Raw genomic sequence first — 18,290 nt, 5'->3', positions numbered from 1 at the left:
AGAACCCAGAACCCATTTACTAATGCAGTGAGCATCACAAATATGACAAAAGTGGAAAGTGGTTTAACAATTCTGAGGGAGGTATGTTGGGAAACGTCTGGTCTCGAAAACTCTCAATTTGCACTATTTTTATTTATACCATGTGACATCTTTCGGGAGTCCATTTCCACCCCCTTTTAGACAGACAGGCAGCAGTTTGCCTTATACCCTCTGTAGTCAAAAGTATTGAAAAATCATTACAGATATGAGCCAATTTTGTGAATGATAAGGGCCTTTATTATTATTTAAGGATAAATGTTAAAAAATCTGGGTTGAATTAGAGCTAACTATTTCAAGCTATGTTGACACTCAAGGAGACAGGTAAACTTGCAAATCAATACTCAGCACTCTGGCTGAAGGTGCTTGTATAGTGACTAATAGCCAAAAATAATTTAAGTATGTTAAATTTATACCCATTATTTTCAAAAACCAAAAAAATTTGAAAGTGTGTTTCCTTAAATATCAGACCTGGAGAACAGCATCTGCATTTTTTTTTAATGAGCCAAGAAGCAATAGTATAAAAACAATGTTCTCAAATAAGATATCGTTAAACAAATCTATCATATTCCTACCTCCAAGATGACAATGTCATAGTCACTGAAGGAACAAAACTGCTTGGACCATGAAGCATCATTTCGAATCACTTCATTAATAACATATTCAAAATCTAAAGTCAGCTGCTCCACGGTTAAATATTGGCCCTGGAAAAGCAGAAAGATAGCAGGGAAGAATCTGTATCAGTACTTTCTGGCATAACCTGCTCCTTCGCAAGAAAGCATTTAATTTTCAGAAAGTCATTATACAAACAAATACAACTGCTCCTCTGTTTACACCTCTAACATTGAATCAATACTCCTCTATCCCAATTCATTCTTTTCCTATTAACAAGCTATCTTGTGCAAAATCTCCACAATCTACTAGCCAGAAAAATCTGACATAAGCTATTCCAAGCTCTTATTATAATTTTTGTACATAGTTTTGAATTATGGTAGGGATTAGTTAATATATATATTCATCCATGGGACAGAAGAAAATGTGAAAAACAGGTGCATAGTTGAGAAACATAACTGCAAGACATCTTGAATGTACATTGTTAATTTCACAATTTCAGACAAGTACCACAGAGGGCTTAACATTCTGCTTAAAATTCAGCATGCTATTATGGCAACAGTTGCCTAAATATTATATTATAGCAAATATTTTTCTGCACATCGATTGATTTGCTTTTCATATATAGAATGTCTCTTCTCTGATCTGGACAGAATCAGCCTCAAAAACTATTTTAAATTGAAATGCTAAAATTTCATTTAAAGAAAGAGGGGAGGGGTGTCTTTCCAGAACAGATTCAAACTCTAATTGGAGTACAACACAATATATAAAAGACAAAAATATTACTTCTGAAATCCAGGAACTGCACAAATAAATAAGCTAAACTAAAGAAAAGAGAAAAGAGACCTAAACTAAAGAAAAGAGAGAAAAGAGACCTAGACTGGAAAATCTTTCCCATTCACACAGTTCTTGTCAAATTAATTTTATAGTCTGTATATTTTCTGGCTACCGTCCAGCCCTTGTATGAAGGTCCTCTAACAGATAAATTACAAGCCTAGTATATGCTAAGACTATTTAACCTTCATTTATATATTTATATGATTTATATTGATATATTGATCATCAATTGTGTTGTAAATGTTGTACCTTGATGAACGTATCTTTTCTTTTATGTACACTGAGAGCATATGCACCAAGACAAATTCCTTGTGTGTCCAATCACACTTGGCCAATAAAATTCTATTCTATTCTATTCTATTTACAGAATAAACCACAACCATAATCAGCCACATAATAAGCTAAGATAAAATCAAACTACATAATGTTTGTTAAACTGGCAGCTTAAACCAAAGATACTTGTAAATATAAATTGGAAACATTTGAAACTTTCTAAAAAATGAACTGATACGATTTAAATAATCCCTCAATGAGTTTGAGACATCTCCCTAATTTAAAACAACTATATTCCAAATAATCAGGGTGTTTGTGTGTGTGTGTATTTCAATACAATGAGATCAAATAACTGGATAAAACCAAAAAAGCAAGTAATAAAAAAAACCAAGAAAGAAAGTAATGAAAAAAATATTGAGGTCACATTTTCTTGAGAATAATCATTTCGTGGTCTAGTATTCAAACAGAGTAGCATCTCTTTCTCTCAGATCAGAAGATTCCTAGAAACAGCTGTTACCTCACAAACAGCTTTCTCCTTCAAAAGCTTCAAATTTCTTCCTAGGAGGTCTGTCACAACAAATGGCAAGGAGATTTTGTCATCCTCATATTCTGAAATAAAAAATAATATAAAGCCAAGTAAAAAAATAATTATGGAGCTTCAGAAGAACGTCTTCAAAAAGATCTTTTTATAACATTAAAGAATAAAAAGAGGGAACCAAAAACAGGAGAAATGAATGTATTGGATGCTTCAAAGAGAATGCATTCAAAGCATTCTGTCTCCCCTTTTGATTATCTAAGGTTTAATGTGATGATTACTCCAAAGCAGCCAATAGGCACTGATAGACCTTTTTTTTTCAAATCTGTTACATTAGTCTGTTACTAGTCCTATCACTAGTGTACAAGACAAATTTACATGATATCAGTAACTTATGTTTTTAATATTTTTGAACAGGCAAAGTGTTTGCATTGAAAAATAGAACTGACTGACTTCAACATGCAGTTGTCTACTTGACTGGCTTCATTATCAAAAATATTTATTTTTGTCTTCTGAATTAGTTCTGGCAGGGTACCATGATCTAATATGCAAAAGAACACACACTTTGTGAATGTATTCTGAAAAACAAGTCAGCATTAATCTTTCCTACTTTCCAACTTTTAAAACACTTCATAAACTATACTGTATTGAAGAACAACTTGTCACTGCAAACAACAATATTTAAAAAGCAAAACTTACTGGTTATATGGGAAAAAACCTGTTCCACAAATCCATCTGAATATATATCAGTTATTATTATTAAATTTGTAAAACCAAATCAGACACATTCCAGTCAATGTATCACTTTGAATTTCTGCATATTCTGATTACATACTAATGATAAAAGGATTAGTATGTATTACCCTTTTGGATAAAAGGATTCAAAAATGGATACACCAAGTATTTAAATATATAGCAGGGTTAATAATGCACAGGCTGAAATTTTAGTTTTTAAGAAAATCAGACATTTTATCAGCAAAGAAATTGACTGATAGGCTGATTAAATAACAATTGCTCTCTTGTGAGCAAAAAAGCAATTAGAGACATGACAAGCTAGAACAAAAATCAAGGAAAACAAGATTGAGGGGGATAAAACAAAGCAACTGGAAGGAAATAAGTTTTTCTCAGTTTTTTCTGGCCTTCACACATTGGCAGGCAATCCAATATTATAACAATTCACATTGGCAAAGAGAGGAAAAACTTGTGAATGCCATAGATGGCCAGATGCATTAGATGTCTTTTTAAATAGCACAACTATGTTAGACAATCAGAGATTACCGTATATACTCGAGTATAAGCCGAGTTTTTCAGCACATTTTTTGTGCTGAAAAACGTCCCCTCGGCTTATACTCGGGTCTATACGGCTTATACTCGAGTTTTGTTTTTTTTTAAGCCCCTCGGCTTATACTCGAGTATATACGGCTTATACTCAAGTTTTTTTTTTTCTTTTTTTCACATTTTACCGGACTGAAGCCCTGCCGGTGCAGTGAGAGGGCGGGGCGGGGGAGCCGCCAGCCTTCTCAGCTGAGGGAGGGAGGGTTTCCCCAACCGGTAGGTGCCTCATTTCCCACCCTCGGCTTATACTCGAGTCCCCAGTTTACCCCAGTTTTTGGGGTAAAATTGGGGACCTCGGCTTATACTCGGATCGGCTTATATTCGAGTATATACGGTAGATGTTTCAGAATGGTTACAGTCCAGAAATTTCTTCCTAGGCAAGTTTTAAAATCCATGCATACAAAAATACTGTGGTTGGCCACCATTCATATTTCACAGAAAGCAGTGCATAATATGTGACACAAATAAAAAAAAGATGTTTCAGGTTATATGAAATAACACCCAGAGAATCTATATACTACTAAAACTCTTTCCTGTAACTTTTAAAACCTGTAACTGATACGTTACCTTAATTATGCCAGCACTCCTGCTTAATCAGTTCAAATCACAAAGCACCAAATTTGATTTTTTGCTCACATATATATAAATACATTCAGTATGATATAGAATAACTCTTAAATGTGGATATTACTAAGAGAGTTATAAGCTACAGGCAGCAACAGGCCCAAAATTATGAATGAGTCACTGTTAGATCTATTAGCTATTACACAAATAGAATGCACAATTAGGATTCAAGCCACAGAATAGTTCTTCAGTGTTACACAGAAATAAGACATAACAGCAATTTTAAATCTATTTCATTATGCCAGATATTTCAGATAAAAAGATTCCTCATGAGGTTATGCTACACCATCTGATCTTCTGCTAACCTTAATTGAAAAGGTTGGGTGAAGTGACGAAAGAAAATTCATGTAGTATAAAAGGTGACACAATGAAGCAGCCATTGTTTAAAAAGGTAAAGGTTCCCCTCACACATACGTGCTAGTCGTTGCCGACTCTAGGGGGCGGTGCTCATCTCCGTTTCAAAGCCGAAGAGCAAGCGCTGTCCGAAGACGTCTCCGTGGTCATGGGGTCTGTGGTCCTCCGTGGTCATGACTAAATGCCAAAGGCGCATGGAACGCTGTTACCTTCCCACCAAAGGTGGTCCCTATTTTTTCTACTTGCATTTTTACGCGCTTTCGAAACTGCTAGGTTGGCAGAAGCTGGGACAAATAACGGGAGCTCACCCCATTACACGGCAGCACTAGGGATTCGAACCGCTGAGCTGCCAATCTTTCGATCGCCGAGCTCAACGTCCCAGCCCCTGAGCCACCGCGTCCATTGTTTACAACTAGACAATTGACATGGTGCAGGAAACATTTCCAAGGTTGAAGGAACTAGCCTTCCCTTGTTCAAACAAAAATTCACTCAGTACTTATGGGAAAGACTGCCTATCCACTGGAGAATATGGAAGCATTTTCTTACTGAAATTTAGCTCATGCCTGCAAATCCTATCAGAAATCAGAAACCCACTACCACTTTCTTCCCCACACTCACCATCCTCTGCCTCGGAAGAATCATTGGGCTCCAGGACATAACGCAGTTTGGTATAGTTCACATAGCCTGGCTCAGCTGGCAGACTTTCCAGTTCAAAATTGGTTACGAAAGGTTCTTTGGGAGAGCTCCCTATATCAGAAATGCTACTGGTTCCAATAGACGATGTAGAACTATGAGCAACACTGCCATGTAAGCAAGATTCCAAAGTCTTCCTCAGATCCCAAGAGCCTAAAGTATCCTGGCCCAGAGCCCCAGAGTCAATGAGGCACTTGAGTCCATTGCCTGCTGCTGTTGCTTCTTCTACGGGTGCACTGCCTCTGGCTTCCTTGGCCCTTCGGAAGATGTCTGCAACAAATTCCTTTGCCATAGCTACAGCAGGTGAAACATGGGTATCTATGTCCTGTGGAGGTACCGCAAGAGGCTGCGTCAATGGAGTGTCACTCTGGCAAGAGCAGTTGTCTTTTTCTAACCCTTTCTCAAAGCCTTCAGGGCAATGTGAGATAAGGGATGTGTGGTTCACTTCCACAACAGGGGCCCGGGTCTGGCGACTCCTGTCATAAAGAATTTGGCAGAAATTGCTGTCATCTAAAAGGAAACAACAATAAAATCAGAAGTGCCACACAATTTCTATAGCACATTTTCAAGCACTATTCGTAATATGTTGCTAACTAAATTCTACTCAGAAACCAATACATGAATAATGTACAAATAATGTACAAATAATCAGTGCTTGGTTGTGTCAACTATGTCCATGTCATTTTTCCCCACTGACAAGAATATATATAGACTCAATAGTTATGACAATAAACATTCTATGAACAAGCAAATAAAGTAATTCAGAGGTAGATCATACATATGACATAAGCATAATTTTTATTTCTCTCACTGCCTTTTGAAGGTCCACAATAGAGAAAACACTAAGTTACATAGACCAATTATGAAAACTTCTAGTAGCAAGTTTGACCATTACTATTCAAATTGTCTTGAATAGTAATGGTCCAGAACATATTCTGTGTTAGAATAATCTTTGATTTGCAATATTTGAGGTAATTTGGGGGGCGGGGCATCCCCTCTCCTATTAAGTAAGTTGATGTCATTCATTTTTATGAGAAAACTGAAATGCTGTACTTGGGGATATTACCAGAGCAGGCAAGGCTTGCCCATCATTGCACTATTTGAAAGTTAGGGTTAGGGTTAGGGTTAGTTAGGTAAGTTCAAATGTTTAAAAACTCCCAGAGATCTCAAGATAATTATTTATTCTGATAACATTCCTGATTTATTCAGTTACTTGATTCTTGTAGGCCTACTATATACAGCCCATCCTAATAACAGCAACAACAAGTCAAGATGTTGTGGAACTTTTGAAACCAAACCAGCAGACATCCCCCCCACAACACGTCTGACATCTCTATTATGGAAAAGAAAAAAGTCTGGTTCATTGATATTGTAATACAAGGTGATGCATGAATTGAAGAGAAACAACTGGAAAAAATAACGAAATACTGCAATTTGCAAATTGGAAGTCGAGCGATTGTGGAGGAAGAAATCAGAGATTGTACCAATAGTAATAGAGCAATACCCAAAGGGTTGCCTAGATACTTGGAAATTTTGAATTTATCAGACCTGAATATCCTGACTTTGCAAAAAACCACCTTACTTGGAACTGCCTATATACTCAGATGTTACCTAAACAGCTCTTACGTTCTTGGTTAGGACTTCAACTGTTAAGTTTTTACCAGGCCTAGACTATGAATCAAAAAACTACTTGGAACTACTTATATACTAGGGGTGTCAAACTTGCGGCATCATGTTGTTGTCACGTGACATATCGCAACTTTCCCTTCACTAAACCGGGGGTGCGCATGGCCAGCGCATGACACATTTGGCTTGCAGGCCTGCAAAGATGTCGATACAGGTCATTGCATGAAAAACAATTAAATACAAATACAGTTTTTTCCCTTGTGCCATCACTCTGCTGAATATCTAATTACCACAGTACTGTCTTATGTCTAAGGATATTTACCTATGTAGTATGGCTGTATTACTATTATTATTCTCATCTACCTTCTACATTGGTATCTTATGTTTATATATTGTATTTTTCAGACTATAAGACACACTTTTTTCCCCAAAAAAAGAGGGTGAAAATCTGGGTGCATCTTATAACCCGAATGTAGCCCCGCCCACTCACCGGCCCCCACCCTTTGGCCTCTGCCTCACAGCAATTTACCTCCTTGCAGTAAGCAGCAAACAGCTCGTTTCAGCTTCAGCACAGCCTAATTAAGCACAAGCAGTTGATTGTATGTTGGATCTGACCCTCAGCTGTTTCAAGCTGCAGGGATTGCCATTGCCTATTCGGCAAATTGCTGGGAGGCAGATTTTTCTTCTTCTCATGCTAATCAGGCTGAAAACGAAACTAAACCAGGCTGTTTGGTGTTTGCTGCTTGCTGCTTGCTGCAAGGCAAATTGCTAGGAGGCTATTTTTAGGACCAGCGAAAGATCCCAAGTGGGATATCTGTGGACCACGGGAGGACATAAATTTTTGGCCCCTTTGAAAAACCTCCTGATAGAAGGATGTTGAGACAAGGAAGTCAGTGGATCACAGGATAAAACCGTGGAAATAGCTGCTACCTGTCTACGAAGTGTGTTGGGAGCTAACCCCTTGTCTAACCCTTCCTGCAAAAATTCCAATATATGCAAAATGGAAACCCGGAGTGGAGAAACCCCCGCTCTTTGACACCAGGAACAAAAAGCCCGCCAAGAGGCTGAGTAAATGCGCTCAGTGGAAGGCCTCCGGGACGCTAACATAGTCCGGATAAGCCTGGCAGACATATTGTCTCTTCTCATGGCGCCCCGCTCAAGCGCCAGGCAGTCAACTGGAGCCATAGAGGATCTGGATGAACCAGAGCCCCTTGAGATAACGACACTCTGCTGGGATGAATCCTCCAGGGGGGAGCCACTGACAGCGACTTGAGATCTGCGAACCAAGACCTCCGAGGCCAGTGAGGGGCGATTAAGATGACCTCTGCCTGTTCCTCCAGAATCCGGCGGACCACTCTCGGGATGATTGAGAGAGGCGGGAACGCGTAGAGTAACCCCTCTGGCCATGGACTGCGAAGAGCATCGACTCCCTCTGCTAGATGATCTGGAAACCTGGCAAAGAAACGAGGAAGCTGCGTGTTCTGCCGTGTTGCGAACATGTCCACCACTGGAGTGCCAAATTGACGTAAGAGGTCGTTGAACAGATCTGGATGCAGACGCCACTCCGCCTGGTCAATGACTTGACGACTGAGCCAGTCTGCCTGAATATTGGACACCCCTGAGATGTGTTCTGCAGTCAAGGACAGAAGATTCCGTTCTGCCCACAGGAATAGGGTCCTTGCTTCCTTCATCAAGGACTTGGATCTGGTGCCCCCTTGTCGGTTGACATGAGCCTTGGCTGTGATATTGTCCGTGAGCACCAGTACATGCTTGCCTGATAGATGGTTCTGGAAAAAACAAAGAGCTAGATAAATAGCCCGTAGCTCTAGCCGGTTGATAGGAAAACGGCGTTCAGTGATGGACCAGCTCCCTTGAGCCAGCAGCGATTTGAGGTGTGCACCCCAACCGAAAAGACTGGCATCCGTAGTTACCACCAAACGATGAGGCTCGTGCAAAGGAGATCCCTTGGAAATCGCCGATGACAACCACCAGAAGAAGGACTTGCGAACCTCCTTGGGCAGTAGGACTTTGGAAGTGGAATTGCCTGTGCCCGCTCTTTGGAATGGCAACAGGAACCACTGGAGGTCTCTAGTATGAAATCTCGCCCATGGAACGATGGAAATGGTTGAAATCATCTTTCCCAGGAGTTGGGATAATGACAGCAAGGAAACTCTGCTTTCCTTTATTAAAGAACCAGCTAAAGATCTTAAACTACTCTGTCTCTCCTGAGATAAAGAGACTCTACCTAATATGGAATCAATATTTGCTCCTAAGTGAAGTAAACAGGTTGAGGGGGTCAAATGACTTTTCTCTATATTAATAGAGAAGCCATGTAAAGAAAGAGTCTGAACTACAATCTGTAAATCCCTTCTGGCCATTGACTCTGACGATGATAAAATTAAAATATCATCCAAATAACAATAAAGTCGAATAGGTATGGACCTAAGATGAGCTGCCATAGCAGCCAAGATCTTAGTGAAAACCCTCGGGCAGAAGACAACCCAAAGGGCAGTGCCCTATATTGATAGTGAACCCCTTATAACAAAACCGAGAAACTTCCTATGATCCGGGAAAATAGGGATATGAAGATAAGCTTCAGTGAGGTCTATGGAAGTGAGGAAGTCGCCCTTCGACGCCATCTAGAATCGAACAAAGAGAGTGCATTTTAAACTTATGATAAACAATAAAACGATTTAGTCTCTTGAGGTCTAAAATGGGCCTCCAGCCCCAAGATTTGGGAACTAGGAACAAAGAGAATAAAACCCATGTCCCCTTTGCCTTACGGGAACTGGTTGAATAGCTCTAATCTCCATTAAATGCTTAACTGCTGCCGCCATATGGACCCGTTTATCCCTGTTCCTAGATACCGGACAGCGAATGAAAAAATCTTTTGGAAACAAATTCCAGAGACAAACCGTATCGAATTGTATTCTTAACCCAATTATCAGAAGTAGTGAACTCCCATTGATCCGCAAAATGGGCTAACCTGCCCCCTATGGGAGGACTAGCAATGCACCTATCGATGACGCCGGAATGGACGACTTCCTCCTCCACGAAAGGGCCGCTTGGAAGGAAAGGGCCTACCCCGTGAAACTCTATCATGACCTCCTCTTTGTCTAGGAGCCCAGGACCCCTGGAACTTGGAAGAACCAGCCCCCCATTCAGAACCTCGAAAGGAAGATTGACGAGAAAAGGGAGTAAATCTGGCTTCCCCTCTGCGATAGACTGAAGGTAATATCTTTCTTTTGTCTTTAGCCTGGACCAATAGAGGGCCCACCCCAGCACCAAAAAGTAGCTCCCCTGCGAAGGGAGCCGATGCCAGCCTCCATTTGTGGCGGGCATCCGCCTGCCAATGTCTAAGCCAGAGTAAGCGTCGAGCCGTCAAAGCTGAAGCCATGGATTTGGAAACAAAACGTATGGCATGTAAAGTGGCATCCGCCGAAAATTGAACAGCTGCAATTATCTTATTCAGGTCCTGGTGGATACGAGTATCCTCTGCTGGAAGTTTATCCTGTAATTGTCTGAGCCACAACAAGGTGGACCTATTAAAGAAAGATGCTGAAGAAGCCGACCGGATTGCCCAAGCTGCACCTAGATGAGCTCTCTGCAGGACTTGCTCCGCCCGTCTATCCTCTGGACGAAGGTTCTCTTCAGGCTGGCCCGGAATGGATGAGGAAGATGCCAGAGCTGCAACTGGACCATCTACAGTGGGTGTCTGTAGAGCTGAAGCTAATTTGGGGTCCACATTGAAGAAACGCTTTGTCTGCTGAGGAAGGAACCGTAGAAGAACCAGGGGCTGTCCACTGGCGTTTGATTACGCCCATGAAAAGTGGGGTGCTGGAATAGAATCCGAACTCGGTCAGGTTCAGAAAAAAAAATGTCAGATGCACCCTTGGAGGATGATGCCACAGGTTGATCCGAGGAAGAACTCAATTGAGCCACATTCTTTGCCTTGAAAAGCAAGGACTTAAAAAGACTAGGAGGAAAAAGACCAGTAAATGCCGGCTGGTCAGGTAATAACCCTTCATCTTCAGACAGGTCAGGATCTCCCCTTTCTAATCCCTCCAAAAGAGAGGGATGGCTAGTTACTGAGTGGGTAGGCGAGACTGTACCCAGCTGTGACTGCATTTCCTCCTCTTCAGGATCCTCCTCCCTCACTGATAGCCTTGAATGGGACAAGGAAGCCCTCTCAGATATCTGCATGCCCGATAAAAGGGTCCTTTGAATCGTCTGTTCAATGATTGCCTGAATATGTGGCGAAACAGGCAAGAGGCTCTGCCCCCTGACCAACAACATGGGTTGCAGTAGAAGGAACTATCTGAGAAAACTCCTCAGGAGACTCAATAACTGGTGCATCAACTGTATGAGAAACTGGAGGAAGGATCCCCCATAATGCGCCTGTAGGAATATCCACTGGGCAACATTGTAAGGAAGCTTGACCACGAGAGGTAGAAATAATACCCTCTCGAATAAGAGACCCAGCAGAAGTACTGGGTTCTGGATTGGCCATTGAAGAAGAGGGTAAATTAGAGACTGCCCTACTACATATTCTCTGTATTGCTTCATCTCTTCTCTGCTCATCCCTCAGAGATGCTTTAGACGACTTACTGCGGCCTGAAGTAGGTGGGGCCTTGGTTTTCTGCTTGGAAACACGGCTGCACTTTGCAATAGGGGCCTTGGGAGAGACCCCTCCTGATGGACCTTGCTCCTCCGGCAATGGAGACCCCTGGCGTTTGTTGGATTTTGCCAAGGCCTTAGGCATGATGAAATATTAAGTTTCTAGACCTCAATAAGGCCAAAGAATCACTTCTCCTCTTTTTTTAAAAAAAATTCAAAATGGCGGCCGCCAATAGAGAGAGGGAGAAACTGACTATTAAAGTCCTAACTGGAGGAGAACTGCAGCTGAAATAATGAGAGCACAAAGCTCCACGCCCAAATTAGCCCCTAACTCCGCCTAATGTAAACTTCAGGACTAATCTTCTGAAGACTCACTCCAAATGTGCTCAAAATGGCCACCGGAGTTTGGATAGGGGAGGGGCGGAGTGAGCACTAAGCTCTAAGCGTCTCCTTCCGCAGCTGCAATAAGCAATCCATTTAAACTGTTTTGGGCGGGAAAAATCAGATCGCGCGAAATAGGAGACGGAGGGCTGGGTAAATTGCAGGCTACCCTGTGGGAGCGGAAACCAAACTCCTCAGCGATCATAATTAAAGCCGGGCGGCAAACTAATCCAAACAATTTCTATACCGCCCAGCAAGCCCTCGGCAGTGCTAGAAGCTGCCCCAACGATACTGGGAGTGAATAACTCCACTCATCCAATCCCTGCTGGCTTCGGGGGCGCTAAAAACCCCACCAAAAATATCCTGGAACGCCTGCAGCTCAACAGGATTGAAGCAGAAGTAATAATCACTTCTGCAGCCAGCGGAGAAAAAATAAGAAAAATGTTACTCACAAGTATGTATCCTGCAAGTCAGGCAGGGAGATCACAAGTATGTATCCTGCAAGTCAGGCAGGGAGATCACAAGTATGTATCCTGCAAGTCAGGCAGGGAGAAATCCACAACGCAACCGTCCAGGCTGAACAACTGAGTCAAAATCTGGGGTTCCCAGCAGCAAGGGGCAGGACTTTCAGCTTCAACAGACTCAGTTATCCAATCTGAACAGAGGAGCTCCACCCACTCTGACTGCTGTCTCCACCATAACGGAGAATTTTATGTTTTTGGATTGACAGCTATTTTTACTATTTTCTTAATTACTCTGAAAACCTGTTGAAGTAAAAAGGTGAAATCTGCATTTTTTAAAAAACAGAGAATTCAGCCTGATATGAATTCTCTTTCAAAATATGTTCTATTTCATTGTCAGCAGTTAATATGGAATTTTTATGAGGGATGAGGACTTTTTATTGCTGCATGAAAAATGAATATTAATAAAATTAACATACACATTTACACACATATGCAAATACACATAAACACACTTCCACACTCATTTACCTGATGTATGCACAGAAACAGCACAGGCAACCAGAGAATAGCTGGTGTTAAGTAGCACCACTTGGTCCTTCTTGAGTTGGAATGCTGGCTGAAATGTGGGGAAGGGATACACCACCTGGTACTTCATGTGTAGCATGAATCCATGCTGCAAACATTTGGCATTTGGGTCACCTGAGAAGCATTTGCAAGGAAACAACAGAACCAAGAGAAAAAAACCTCCCATTAGTTGGGAAAGGACTCCTCCTTGGGTTTACAGTTACTCGTTTTTATTGTTGAATTAAATTTCCAAGTTAGAGTAATAAGCATGTTGCACAAAGCACATCATCTAAGTTGTGATATCATACTAATTCCCTAAAATAAGATTTTTGAAGCCACTGATAAAGAGTTCACTTACAGTTAAAGGTAGTCCTTGACTTACAATCATAATTAGTATTGGAATTTCCATCTCCAAATAATGTGATCATAAAGAGTGACATCATACAACTGCATTGCTTAACAATAGCAATGCTAGCATTCCCAGCTGCCATCATAACTCCAGATGTGCAGGTTGTTAAGTGGGAAGGCGACCCAGATAACGAGTATGAGGTGCAAAGAGGGGAGAGGGAGACCTTGGGAGGTTAGCACAGGCAACACACATGTTGCGGAGTACTGTAGTGTTCTGTGAGTTCAGGGAGGCTGGGGAAAGAACATGCTGCAACTCAAAGAAGTCTCAGGCCATCGCAACTCTGGGGCTGCAGGACCATAGCACAATGTGAAGCTATGGCTGTCCCTGGAAGCCTCAACCAGCCCAGCCCAGCAGCTCAAAGCCGCCAAGCCCCAGGAAGCCCCGGCAGCATGGAAATTGCACCCTGGAACGCACAAAAGAGCTTCTTGGCACACTGTGGCTCTGGAACTGCAAGAAGCCTCTGAGCTGAAGTACAGTGCAAGGCTCAATCCCAGTCCAATCCCAGTCCAGTCCCAGCCACATTCAACCACACCATCCTATACTCCAAGGCCCTTGCTGCCCTGTGCTCCAATACCCTAGCAGACCTGACTAGGTGGCTCAGTGGCTAAGACACTGAGTGTGTCGATCAGAAAGGTCAGCAGTTCGGTGGTTCAAATTCCGAGTACAGGTCCTGCGTGAGCAAGGGGTTGGACTAGATGACCTCCAAGGTCGCTTCCAACTCTGTTATTGTTACTGTTACCTTTGCCATTTTTTGGCTTTGGCTGCTGACGAGGTGTGCCAGCTGGCTCCTCAGGATAGCTGCTGATCATCTTTCTCAGTTCTCATAGGAAATCTCAAAGCATGATGTAGGGAAAAAACCTTATGCAGCCAGAAGTTGCCTGGTAAAGGATCCGGCCAGGCACACTTTATCATCAGTGAGAGAAAGAAGGTGGCAAAAGTCAGTAACATGCCATGGACTATGGAGTGCAGGGGACAAAAAGGCAGAGATGGGAGGGAGATAGGTTGGTGGACAGCAGTGAAATGTCCCTGTAGTTTATATGCGGGTCAGCTGCCAACGTCTGCATTTTGAATTTTTGACATTGCAACGGCCATAACTTCTGGAATTGAACATAACACCATTCAGCACTGCTTTAACTTCAATGTCACTGAAAAAATGAAGTCAAGAACTACCTGTATTCCCAATGATTCACAGTGTCATAAAAAGATCATTTCTCTCATATCTGAAAAACTGGAACTGAGCACAAATATGAAAATAGTTTTTAAATATTAGGCAATAATAATATGATAATGCATTAATCCTAGCATTTTTCTCAGTTTCTATATATTTATTTCTCCTACTTAAAATTTTAATCATTACCTTCAAAACTATTTGAAGGGTAAAATAAGGATAAAAAATTCCCCTCTGTTACTCATGTTCAATTTACCTGGATGTGCAATGGCCATGTCCCGGCAACTGGGACAGTACATAAAAGGAGGCATAGCCACTGTGCTGATGTAGATATCTCTATGGTTTTCATCACTCATCATCATGTTCATCAAGAGGCCATTGGCTGAACGGGTACTACCAGGACAAAAGAAATAGTGGTCATTCTCAGACAAGACCATTTACATTTTTCCATTTGTAATTTTTAGTTCTGGCTTCCAAATCAAACGCCAAACCTGTTTTAAAAGTATCTGGCAGACTTCCAAACCCTCAAATTAATTGTCAATAAATAGTGACATTTGTTTCTAATATACATGAATACTGATTTAATCACTGGTAACAAAAGGTTACGGTGTTCTGCTAAATTCCTAAATTTAATTTATTACAATTCAGCAGCTGAGAGATTGTTTGCATACTGCTAAGCTTCAGAGTAATGTCTGTTCCCCAACTTTTCAAATCAGATCTAATTTCTTAGATATTTATCATTTATAATATGAAACAAAAAGTATAATTTAGAATGCCTCCAAACAGAATAAGTCTGCAGAAGGATATAGCAGATAAAGGTTTCAAACTCAAATCTTAATTTACTAAAGAAGCATACTTGGGACTCCCTGTGGCTCCGCTGGTCATTGAGGACGGTCTTTTTAGACCACCACCCCTGGATCGCAAAAATCAGCTGTCTAGCGACTTGGAAACCTTTCCCCCGGGTGAAGAGGGAAAGGTGAGCGATCAGGTGGAGGTAGAGCTCCCAAATGGATAGAGCTCCAGGAATGATTCTGGAGGCTTGAAGCGAAGAGCTCCCTTGGTAACCCGAAGAGCTCCGGATCCAGGACGCCTCTGTCTTTTTTGGCAGAGCAAAACGCCACGACCACATCTGCGATCAATATTGAGATTAAATGGATTTTTGACTTAACCAGACAGAGCAATGTCAGGAGGCAAGGTAGATGTGAGTACGAGACCTCAACCCCATGTGTGGATTCCGTTTGAGAAGAAAGGAAATGGTGTCTGAGTATAGGGTGTGAAAGTGAAAGTCAAAGAGGTGTTTATTAACACTGTTACCATTTATAACTTTGCTTAAACTTGCTGGATTTTACATTTATATGAAGAAACTATAAAGTGAAAGATGGAAGGATTATACAACTGATTTATTCAACTTAAATATTGTGTTTATGAAAAGATTTGACTTTGTTTTAAATTATAAAATCAAAATAAGATGGCTTCTGTACAAATACAGCCTGCTGTCTTCAAGGAAGTTGGAGCCCCATTAATTCAACTACTTAAATTACAAGAGGAGCTGAAGGAATTTCTGAAGGCTCAAATTTCTGTTCGGGATAAAAAAATTAAGGAAATTGAGGAGAAAATATTGAAAATTACAGATTTTGTTGCAGCTGAGAATGAAGAGATAAGAGAAGAAGTGGAGGCAGCATTTAAGACTCTGGTTGAATATATAAAATAATTGAATGAAAAAATGGAAGAGATTGATCAAGTTAATTTGAACTTAAAAAGCAAAATAGAGGAGTTTCAGATCAAGGCGGAGAATATAAAGCAGTTGGATGATAGAGTTGAAGAAATTAATCAAGTTAATTTGGACTTAAAAAATAAAATAGAGGTGCTCCAGATCAAGGCGGAGAGAGCAGAAGAAGAGCGGGTTTTATTACAATACAGAGTTATGGAATCTGCATTGAGAGTAAGAGGTCTGAAAGAAAATAAACGACAGGACTTAAAAAAGAGACTTTTGCACAGCTGATTGGACAGAAACCAGTGGACTTTGAAATCCAAATTGAAAAAAATTACCGTGTTAATTCATGGGTTGGAAAGCAGAGACATTTGCCAAGAGATGTAGTAATTTATTTTACATCTAGGAAGATTAGGAATGAAATTTCACAAGTTTCTTATAAAAACAAAATTCAAATATTGGGACAAGAGGTATTGTATTGAAAGAAATTCCCTCTAAAATGTTAAGAAATAGAAAATAATATGCTTTTTTGGTGGATCAGCTTAGAAATCTCCAGATACAGTATAGATGGAATGTACCAGCTGGATTAACAGTAAACTATAAGGGAGGGAAATATTGTCTTAATACAGTTTTTAAAGCAAGAAATTTTTATACTAAAGTATTGAAGGTTGGAAGTTTGCCATTGTTAGAAGTTAAGATGGAAGGAGAGGTGGGAATGGTTAAAAAAGGGGAAAAGGAAGCAAAGCAAATACAACCTAAAATTGAGGCTGTAAATTTGGGAGAAGAAACACAGAAAGCTGCAGGGGAGGATCAAAGTATGATTGTAACTATTAAACGTAAAGAGCAAGGAATAAAGAAGTAATATTTTCAAATGAAAAGACTTTCCTTTCATGGGATAGGGTAAATTATAAGGGATATTTCTGAATATAAAAAAGGATAGCTAAACTAGATAGGACAAAAGTTTTTTGGGTATGATGAATTTGAGGGAATATAAGATATATTGAAACCCTTTGATAGTGTAATATTATGTAGGGATAAGAAATATAATTAGTTATGGATTGTATGATAAATGGGGTGCAAAATGTTTAGAAATGTATAGTATGGGGAATATGGGGAAGAATATGAGGTAAATGTTAAAATTATATAAGAAAAGATGATGTTTATTATTATGTATGATGGATATACAAATATGAGGAATATTTTTTGATATTACAACATTGGAAGATGGGATATTGTTTATTATAGAAGATTGGACTTTAAACTTAATGGAATTAGATGAGAAGGTAGAATTATCAGCATATTTGAAAGATTATTTTTGAAAGATATATATAATGGAGACGGTTTGTTTGTTTTTAAAGAAATATTGGATTGAAATAACAAAATACTAAATAGCTTTTAAATGAATAGAATGTAATTGTATTAGTATTAATATTTTCCTTTTTCTTCTTTTTTATGGAAAAGGGGAGTTGAGGTTCAAGAAGAAGGAGGGGAGTTTATGTTAATTAGCATATTTTAGTTTATGATTGTTAGATACGATACCTATATTTGCTCTGGGAGTCAGGGGGGGAGGGGATGGGGGAAGGAGGGAGGAGGGAGAGGAAGGGTTAGGGTTGGGGGGCGGGGAGGATGTATGGGGGGGGAAATTTTTGTAAAACTTTTTCAATTTAAAAAAAAAAGCATACTTGAAACCAAAAACGATGACCTTGGAGGAATCACTGGGCCATTCACATACAGTCAAGTAAAGGTCACTATAGATTTCTTCATCCTGAAATAATCGGACTTGGCGGACCTGAAGGAACAAGAAGACGCTTACTAGAACACAGATGTACTTTGAAAAAGGATTATTAGGATGTGCAATAATTATGATAAAAAAACCTTATTAATCTGGAGCATTAATTCAAATGTGCTATAGCCCTTTATCAGAGAATTAACTGTTGCCAAATGTAGCTACATGAAAAAGAAAACCAAACAGTAAAAGACAACTAATGCAACCTATTATGGCTAGTTAGTTAGCAAGCAGTTGCCAAGATTATGAAGCAGGGTCAAGTTCA

General features: G+C 40.3%; 1 protein-coding gene across 1 annotated transcript in view; it reads right to left on the bottom strand.

Annotated features, from left to right (window-relative positions):
- Positions 1–18,290, bottom strand: part of DCAF15 (DDB1 and CUL4 associated factor 15) — a 32,640-nt gene that overhangs the window by 5,568 nt on the left and 8,782 nt on the right. The window contains exons 4-9 of the mRNA XM_058165633.1: positions 17,922–18,028; positions 14,785–14,921; positions 12,916–13,086; positions 5,225–5,809; positions 2,276–2,367; positions 612–740 (exon numbers count right to left, since the gene is read on the bottom strand). Coding sequence (XP_058021616.1) covers positions 612–740; positions 2,276–2,367; positions 5,225–5,809; positions 12,916–13,086; positions 14,785–14,921; positions 17,922–18,028 — 1,221 coding nt within the window. The remainder of the gene's footprint in view (positions 1–611; positions 741–2,275; positions 2,368–5,224; positions 5,810–12,915; positions 13,087–14,784; positions 14,922–17,921; positions 18,029–18,290) is intronic.

Source organism: Ahaetulla prasina, chromosome 2 (genome assembly GCF_028640845.1).
Source record: "Ahaetulla prasina isolate Xishuangbanna chromosome 2, ASM2864084v1, whole genome shotgun sequence".
Lineage (NCBI taxonomy): Eukaryota > Metazoa > Chordata > Lepidosauria > Squamata > Colubridae > Ahaetulla > Ahaetulla prasina.
This window is presented reverse-complemented; position numbering and strand designations above follow the sequence as displayed.